The sequence below is a fragment of the Cebus imitator genome, unplaced genomic scaffold, assembly GCF_001604975.1.
Source record: "Cebus imitator isolate Cc_AM_T3 unplaced genomic scaffold, Cebus_imitator-1.0 Scaffold265, whole genome shotgun sequence".
In the NCBI taxonomy this organism is placed as follows: domain Eukaryota; kingdom Metazoa; phylum Chordata; class Mammalia; order Primates; family Cebidae; genus Cebus; species Cebus imitator.
The window spans coordinates 126,159-135,349 of record NW_016107580.1 but is presented as its reverse complement, the minus strand read 5'-3'; the positions used below and the strand labels follow the sequence as shown (position 1 = coordinate 135,349).

The following is a 9,191-nucleotide window of genomic DNA, read 5'->3' as shown; positions in this document are numbered from 1 at the left end:
AAAAAAAAAAAAAAAAAAAAAGAACCCTACACATTGGGTACAGTGTACACTGCTTGGGTGACAGGTGCACCAAAATCTCAGGAATCACCACTAAAAAATGTATCCACATAACAAAAAGCATGTGTTCCCCCAAAACTATTAAAAAATTGTTTTAAAGGAGAATAAAAATAATTCAGCTGCAGAGACGTGTCCTGTTGGTCGGCTTCTGTTACGGGCCCTATTGTGTTCCCCTCAAAATTCATTTATGGAAGTCCTAACTCTCAGTACCTCGGAATGTGACTATATTTAGAGACAGGATCTTTACAGAGGTCATTACATTAAAATAAAGTCATTAGGGTGAGCCCTAATTCAATGACTGAAGTTTTTATAGGAAGAGGAGATTAGAATTTAAACTCATAGAGAGGGAAGAACATATGAAGCCACAGAGAGAAGACAGCCATATAAAAGCCAGGGAAAGAGGCCTCAGGAGAAACCAAATGTGCCAATGCTTTGAGGTCTCACTTCTAGACTATAGAATTGTGAGAAAATAACATTTCTGTTGTTTAACTCATCCAGTCTGTGGCACTTTATTATGGCAGCCCTAGACCCAACAAACGAACATGGCTTCGTCTTGTTCCTTAATAATTTATACAAACTGCTTGAAACACTTCAATTTGTGTCCTACTATTTAGAAGATATCTAACTTAAGATCTAAAATATTATTTAGGTTGGGCATGGTAGCTTATGCCTATAATTCAAGCACTTTGGGAGGCAGAGACTGGAGGATCACCTGATCTCAGGGAGGTCAAGGCTGCAATAAACCGTGATCACATCACTGCACTCCAGCCTGAGTGACAGAGTGAGACCTTGTCTAAAAAAAATTATCTATATATAATTATATATAACAAATTACATGTATATGTAATTTGTTAAGATCAACTTTCTTCACTTCTTTTTAATAATTAGCATATTTTGTCAGATGTGGTGTCTGCCTGTAGTCCCAGCTACTTGGGAGGTTGAGGCAGGCGATTGCTTGAACCCAGGGGATATTGCAGTAATCCACGTGAGTGATGACAGCGGTTTGGGTTAGGATGGAGGTGGTAGAGAGGAGGAGTAGGGGTTGCATCAGAGAGACATTTAGGAGGTGAAACTGCCACTGTTTACAAATTTATTTAATCATCAGGTTGAGGTTAATCAATGCAGGAAAAAAATTAAAAATTAAAAAATTTAATCAGATTCCTCCCTGATTTAGCCAAAACATTGACCACAAACTAAACACATGGCTCAATAATATAATGAAATCAATAATTAAAACATTTAATAAAACCATATAATCAAAACACTGATTACAGATTTAATCAAACTCTCCCTCATTTTTTTTTCTTTTTATTAATTTATTTATTTATTTATTTTTTGAGACAGAGTTTCACTCTTGTTGCCCAGGCTGGAGTGTAATGGCGCGATCTTGGCTCAACGCAATCTCCACCTCCTGGGTTCAAACGATTCGCCTGCCTCAGCCATCCAAGTAGCTGGGTTTACAGGCATGTGCCACCAGGCCCGGCTAATTTTGTATTTTTAGTAGAGACGGTTTCTCCATGTTGGTCAGGCTGGTCTTGAACTCGGGTGGTCCACCCGCCTCGGCCTTCCAAACTGCTGGGATTACAGGCGTGAGCCACCGTGCCCAGCCTCTTTTGCAATTTTGTTTAAATCGCAAATATACTAGATCCTCTTATATGCTTCGAAGAACTAAAAAATGATAAGACAATTATCACAGTAATTTCCGAATTGTAAATATTTTATTCAAATTAGTCATAAAGCTATCACACGTATGACTTACACCTAACGGGGGCCAAAAGATGAACTAATGATCTGGTTGCGGAACGAATGACTGAATTATCCATAACTATCTTGGGAAGAAAACAGGATTGGCCAGGCCCATCCCAGAAGGCCCGCCCATCGCGGGACCAGGGGCTACGCCTTCCAAGCTTTCAATAAGGACTGCGTCAGCACCGAGGCGATTCAAACGCCACATGATCCCCAAGGTCCTGCAGGCTCTCTAGTCACCCTACAGCCCTACAGCCCACACGTCAACTAAAGCTCTGGAGCCGCCATCCCCAAGACCGAAACACGGGAGCCACCGGCTGAGCTCGCGTAGGGCACGCTCCCGTGGGAGTGCTTCCGGGACAGGGGGCGGGGTCGCCGGAAGTGGCCGTCCGCCGTCCGCTGCTCGTTGTTTAAGCGGCTGACGGGAAGGAGAAGCCAGAGCTCCAGCGGCACCGCGGGGCGGCAGTCAAGACCAGAGCCCGAGCCGTCACTCACCTCTGGACTAGCCTGAAGCGAAGACTACTGGCTGCGGAGCGTCGGGGCGAGACACTTGCTCGCCTTCTGATCCCATCATGTCGCGGGGCTCCATCGAGATTCCCCTCCGGGACACTGACGAGGTAAGTGTCGCTTATGGAGGCGGGTGGGGGCCTTGAACTTGTACAATCGCCCCCACCGACTTCGCCCGACCTCGTTTCTGAAGCGAGAGCATCCTCCTTCCCTAAGAGCCCTGATCGAAATCCCCGGCCACGGTCTGATCATCATTTTCAGCCCCTGTGCCCTCTCTGGCTGGGAGCGTCGCGTCCCTCTAGCCTCAGGGCCACTCGGAGAAGGAGTTCTTGAAAGTTCCTCTCCAGCCTATTCGTATTTGACAGTGCACTACTCTTTTCCTAATCAACACACGAAAACAGAGGTGTGAGAGCAGATAAACTGTAAAACAACTCGCAGATTACAGAGGTGGGCGCTGATGTTATCGGGGTCTACATGCTGCTCAAACTCGGGTATCTTTCCCTGGGAAGGTATAGGAGGTCGCGTCTTCTCCCTTAGAAACTCGGGTCTGTCATGGTGCACTACGTTCTCTACACCAACTCGCCTTCAGCGAGATTGCCAAAGATTTAGCCGCTGCTGTGTGCTGATAGAATTTAACCTCCTATCACTTACCTATGTCTCATTCATGGGTGGCCTGTGGCTTCTCTGAGTAAAGCTCTCAGCTTTAATGTGCTGTCTTCTTGGTTATTTCGTACTCATTTTTGTTTGAGGTATAATATTGAGGTATAAAATTAAATGGTTTTTAGTGTATTTGCAAAGTTGTGTAGCCATTACCTCTAATTCCAGGACATTTTCCTATTATTATTTTTGTGCTCACGGTTAGGACTGTCTGTTAGTCGCAGGTGCCATCTCCATGATTAATGTATCCAGTGGCATTCAACTTTGCATGACCTGTAAGGTCATGCATCTCAAGGAATAAGACCTATGGCATAAGAGTCTCTAGGGTGCTTGCTTATCTGCACTTTCCTGGGATTCCGTGTTAAGCAGGATTTTGTTTTGTTATTTTTGAGTAAACAAACCATTTCTAGCATTTTATGGTTCCAGTGATTTGGGGACAAGTAGCAGGGTTTGTTTGCTTCTCTGTGCTTTTACTTTATGATAGTATAACCTTTTGACATGTGCCCCTTTAAACATTAGCATGTATTAGCTCAACCCTATTGAAAGTGAACACATACTGTATGTATATGCATGTTGATTATATTCAAGAAAAGCAGCAAAGATGAAATGTGAGAGTTAAGACCTACATTTTGTATTTTAGGTCATTGAACTTGACTTCGATCAGCTACCGGAGGGAGATGAAGTTATCAGTATTCTGAAACAGGAACACACACAGCTGCACATATGGATTGCTTTGGCGGTCAGTATTCATGTAGCAAATACTTTTTATTTGTTGACTGTGAAAATATGTAGTTTCTGGTTTAAGGTATAGTAATAGCCAGCTTGGCTGCATGATTAATTATACAATGTATATGGAAGTTAATTGTTAATAATTTATGAAACAATAAGACCATTTTTCTAAATGATATGCTACGCTACTGATGAATTAGTATATGCTGGTAAAGACAAAATTCATATAAGTAGTACTCTATATTGAATATTTGATTATTTAGTGCTTGTTCAGTGAAGGCTGGCTTATGGTTTATAGATAAGCTGAAAAGAAGCAAAGTGCTTCTTATGTGAACATTGCTGCTTAATGTAGTTCCCTATAACAATAAAACATTTCCCTTAAAATGTTCTAGAAAGTGATTAGGTTCCAGGAAAACCCCACAAAAGTTCTTTTGGGTGAAGTTTATCTCAGGCTTATGTTTTTTGTCCTATTTAGTTTCCTTCAAATATGAATCTTACTGGAGATTCTCAACAAAGTCCAATCAGAAAGCCTAAAATTCTGTGTCCTCTACTGTCAGCATCAGCTGCATAATGATATTTCCTTTTTATAGGAATAGGTAATATAAATGTTACAATCATTATTCCTAAGCAAATGTGCCAGATTGCTTTCATACAAAGATACAGAAGAGGCTCCTAATATTATCTTGAAAGGTCAGAGAAATAGGTCTGGAATTGGGCTTATACTCAGTGCTCAAGACTGCTCTAAGAGTTTCTTCCTTTTAGATATGGATTTACAGAGAAATATTTTCAGTGACAAGTAGTGCCTTCTAGACTTGAAATGCCAAGTTTTCTTATTCCATGGAGACCAAGCCTCCTTGTCACTCACATTTTTTTAAGACCAGAAGGTAATTTAGGGTTTTGTTGTTGCTGTGATTGTTGTTGTTTTAGAACATATGGCTTCCTTAGGCCGGGTGCGGTGGCTCACGCCTGTAATCCCAGCACTTTGGGAGGCCGAGGCGGGTGGATCACGAGGTCAAGAGATCGAGACCATCCTGGTCAACATGGTGACACCCCGTCTCTACTAAAAATACAAAAAAACATTAGCTGGGCATGGTGGCGCGTGCCTGTAATCCCAGCTACTGAGGAGGTTGAGGCAGGAGAATTGCCTGAACCCAGGAGGCGGAGGTTGCGGTGAGCCGAGATCGCGCCATTGCACTCTAGCCTGGGTAACAAGAGCGAAACTCCGTCTCAAAAAAAAAAAAAAAAAAGAACATATGGCTTCCTTAACAGCACTTATACAAAAATTAGAATATTGGAGGATTAACATGGCACCTGTAGTAGAATAAATTAATGAAACATTGTGGGATATAGATTTTTATTGGGAAAAGAATGTAGGCTTTGGGGTTAGCTCAAGTCCCAGCATGGCTGCTAACTAGCTATGTGACCTTAGACAAATGATCTCACTTCTGAGCACATTTCCTCATCTAAAATATAGAGATGTTAGTATCTACCTCATAGAGTGCTTGTACATATTAGAGAATATGTATATGAAGTTCCTTTCATGGTATGTGACCAATAGTCAGTGGTTAATAAATGGTGGATATTCCACATAGAGAGAAAGTCTCTCTAGGTTGCCTAGGCTAGACTTAAACTCCTGGAGTCAAGCCATCCTCCCACTGCAGCATTCCAAGTAGTAGATTACAGGCGCATACCACCACACCTAGTGGATATTTATTTTATTATTTATAAGTCAGACAGGTGTAGAGAGAAGTTATTAAACAGGCCCAAATCACAGATAATTTTTGGCAGATCTAGAACCAGAACCCAAGTTTTCTATTTAGAATTCTTCATATCTTTCATTATTGTTTTCTTTCTTAGGCTGTATTTATTTGAAAATTTAGTGTGAAATTGACGATTGCTAGATAAGTCGCAGATTGGGAACATTTTTAGTGATTCCAGTTTTTTAAACAGCTTTATTAAAATCTAATGGATTTATAATAAACTGCATATATTTGACTTTTACTATTTGATGAATTTTGTCATGTGTACATACCTGTGAAACCATCACCACAATCAAGATTAATGAATACATCCATCACCTTCCAAAGGTGTCCTCTGTACCACTCCCCATAAGCCCCCCACCTCACCCCAAATCCCTGTGCCAGGCAACCACTGATCTGTTTTTGACACTGGAGATTGGTTTATATTTTCTAGAGTTTTATATAGATGGAATCACACAATATGTACTCTTATTTTGGTCTGATTTCTTTCATTCAGCACAGTTATTTTGAGATTTATCCATGTTGTAGCGTGCATCAATAGTTCATTTTCCTTTTCATTGTAGAATAGTATCCATTTTATGGATACATCATAGCTTGTTTATCCAGTCACCTGTTAATCAACATTTCGATTATTTGCAGTTTTTTGTTACTACAAATAAAGCTGCCCTAAACATTTGTGTATAACTTTTTATATGGACATGTGCTTTAGCGATTCTAATTTGTTTCATTACCTTATAGCTGGAATACTACAAACAAGGAAAAACAGAAGAGTTTGTAAAATTGTTGGAAGCAGCACGTATAGATGGCAATTTGGACTATAGAGACCATGAAAAAGACCAGATGACTTGCTTGGATACGTTGGCAGCGTATTATGTACAACAGGCTCGGAGAGAAAAGAATAAGGACAATAAAAAGGATCTTATTACACAGGCCACCTTGTTGTATACAATGGCTGATAAAATTATTATGTATGATCAGGTAAAAAGTCAAATTTCTTTCAATTTATGAAGGTGGAAAAAGCAAATGAAAGCAAAATATATGTGAGAGCAGATTTTTTGAAAGTTTTTCTTCAAATAACATGGTTGATAGAGTCAAAAAGAAGAAAGATTCCTTATTAAAATTGGAATTGCTTTGGTTTTTGTACGTTGAAGTAATATGGGCAAATTTAGTATATAAAACTTGCTCCATTAATTTTATTATCTCCAGGTGAATTTCAAGCATAGTTTAAGGAATTTAAATTTTGCTTTTGGTCACTGTTACTGCCACAGAAGATTTGCACTTCAGGATAATTTCTCATTTTGTAATTAAGACTTGCTTGTTGGTAGTTTAAGCACATTACAGTTGATAAGGGAATTCGCATTGTGCTCCATCTCCTTCCTATTTGGCTTTACTTTAATGTTACATGTTCATGCTATATGGGGGTAAAGTCTAAGATAATACATTACTTTATAGAACCATTTGTTGGGAAGAGCCTGCTTCTGCCTACTTGAGGGTGACAAAATGGATCAAGCTGATGCACAGTTTCATTTTGTACTCAACCAGTCTCCAAATAATATTCCAGCCCTTCTTGGTAAGTGATCTTTGGCAACCATGTTAGGAAACTATTGTTTTCAGCATATGCCTAGCATATATCTTTGTAATAGCGCCTCAGTAACTCAGCTAGATAGCGAAATAGAAGAGCTTTATGTTGTTAAAAATGAAATTACCTACAACAAATTATTGTTGAAAGTGTGGAAATAAAATATATACCAGTTAAGAATAATTTATTATTTCGGCCAGGCATGGTGGCTCACACCTGTAATTCCAGCGCTTTGAGAGAGTGAGGCAGGACGATAACTTGAGGCCAGGAGTTCCAGACCAGCTGCGGCAACGTAGCAAGACCCCATCTCTGCAAAAATAATTTTTTCAAAAAAGACTAATTGGTCATTCACTTCTGAAGAGCCAATAAACACTCTCTACTTAGACAATTTCAAGTTATTTCAATTATTACTTTATAACATTTTTAAAACTTCTATTTAAGTTCAGGGGTACAAGTGTAAGTTTGTTACATAGGTTGACTTGTGTCATGGAGATTTGTGGTGCAAGTTATTTCATCACCCTCGTATTAAGCCTAGTACCTATTAGTTACTTTTCCTGATCCTCTTCCTCCTCCCACCCTCCACCCTCCAAAAGGCCTCAGTGTGTGTTGTTCCCCTCCATGTGTGCATGTGTTCTCATCATTTAGCTCCCACTTATAAGGGAAAACAGGCGGTATTCAGTTTTCTGTTCCTATGTTAGTTTGCTAAATTTATAACATTTAACATAAAATCAAGATGTTTTATTTTTAAACATAATATACTTTAATGAAAAACAAATTTTTAATATGAAATTTTGTTCACTGTTTTCAAGTGTTTCTTACTGAGAGATGTATTTAACTTGGATAAGTTAGTGTAAAGCATAATAGATTTGTGGCCTTTAATCAGACACCTGGTTTATTTTTAAAAATCATTACAGGTAAAGCTTGCATTTCCTTCAACAAGAAGGATTACAGGGGAGCTCTTGCTTACTATAAGAAAGCATTACGTACTAACCCAGGATGTCCAGGTAAGAGTTATGTCTAAGCTGTGTATGACCCAGCTTAAAACATTGAAGATTTGTCAGTTGCTTATGAAGTTAGTTGTGAAAAGATATTTTTGGATTATTGAAGTGTCAGAATCAAGATTTTTTTTTTTTTAGTTCTATGTTTGAGTCAAAAGCTGGATAGTAAGGCCAAGTGCAATGGCTCACGCCAATAATCCCAGCACTTTGGGAGGCTAAGACTGGAGGGTCAGTTGACCCCAGAAGTTTGAGACCAGCCTGGGCAACGTAATGAGACCCTGTCTCTACAAAAAATAAAAAGGTTCGGTGGGCATGGTGGCACACACCTGTGGTCCCAGCTCCTTAGAAGGCTGAGGCTGGAGGATTGCTTGAGTCTGGGAGGTTCAGGCTACATTGAGCCATGATTGTGCTATTGCATTCCAACCTGAGCAACAGAACAAGACCCTGTCTCAAGGGGAAAAAAAAAAGATAGATAGAGTCTGGGTGTACTAGTTCATACCTGTAATCTCAGCACTTTGGGAGGTTGAGGTGGAAGGATTGCTTGAGCCCAGGAGTTTGAAACCAGCCTGCACAACAAAGTAAGACCCTGTATCTACAGAAAATCAGCCGCACATGGTAGTGCATGCTTGTGGTCGCAGCTATTCAAGAGGCTAAAGCAGGAGGATCACTTGAGCCTAGGTATTTGAGACATGTTCATGCCACGGCACTCCAGCCTGGGCAACAGAGCAAGACCCTGGCTCAAAAAAAAAAAAAAAAAAAAAAGACTGGATGGTAGATTATCATATAATCTTTTTGCCCTATACTATTTTCCTTCCAAAATGTCATTCATGTAGCAAATTTTTATTGAGTATCAACTATGTGGCAGGCACTATTCTAAACCCTGAGAAGGTAGCAATTAACCAAAGAGACAAAAGTTCCTGCCCTCATGGAGTTCAGTTTTCAGTGGGCAAGGTAAATAGTAAAATATGTATGATGTAAGCTACCAGTAAGAGCTAAGGAGAAGAATAAAGCAGAAAAAGGGTATGAGAAGCATCAGGGGTTGCTTAGAAAGGATGACCGAGTAAACTCATCAGAGATAGTAACTTTTGTGTGAAGACCTAAAAAGCCATGCAGGCCGGGCGCGGTGACTCAAGCCTGTAATCCCAGCACTTTGGGAGG

The 9,191-nt window shown here is 40.0% G+C and overlaps 1 protein-coding gene across 1 annotated transcript in view; it reads left to right on the top strand.

The window, feature by feature from the left end:
• The first annotated feature begins 1,926 nt into the window (after window positions 1-1,926).
• Window positions 1,927-9,191, top strand: part of CTR9 (CTR9 homolog, Paf1/RNA polymerase II complex component) — a 28,194-nt gene continuing 20,929 nt past the window's right edge. The window contains exons 1-5 of the mRNA XM_017500275.2: window positions 1,927-2,420; window positions 3,608-3,706; window positions 6,195-6,434; window positions 6,909-7,026; window positions 7,950-8,039. Of these exons, the coding sequence (XP_017355764.1) occupies window positions 2,376-2,420; window positions 3,608-3,706; window positions 6,195-6,434; window positions 6,909-7,026; window positions 7,950-8,039 (592 nt within the window). The 5' untranslated portion in view covers window positions 1,927-2,375. The remainder of the gene's footprint in view (window positions 2,421-3,607; window positions 3,707-6,194; window positions 6,435-6,908; window positions 7,027-7,949; window positions 8,040-9,191) is intronic.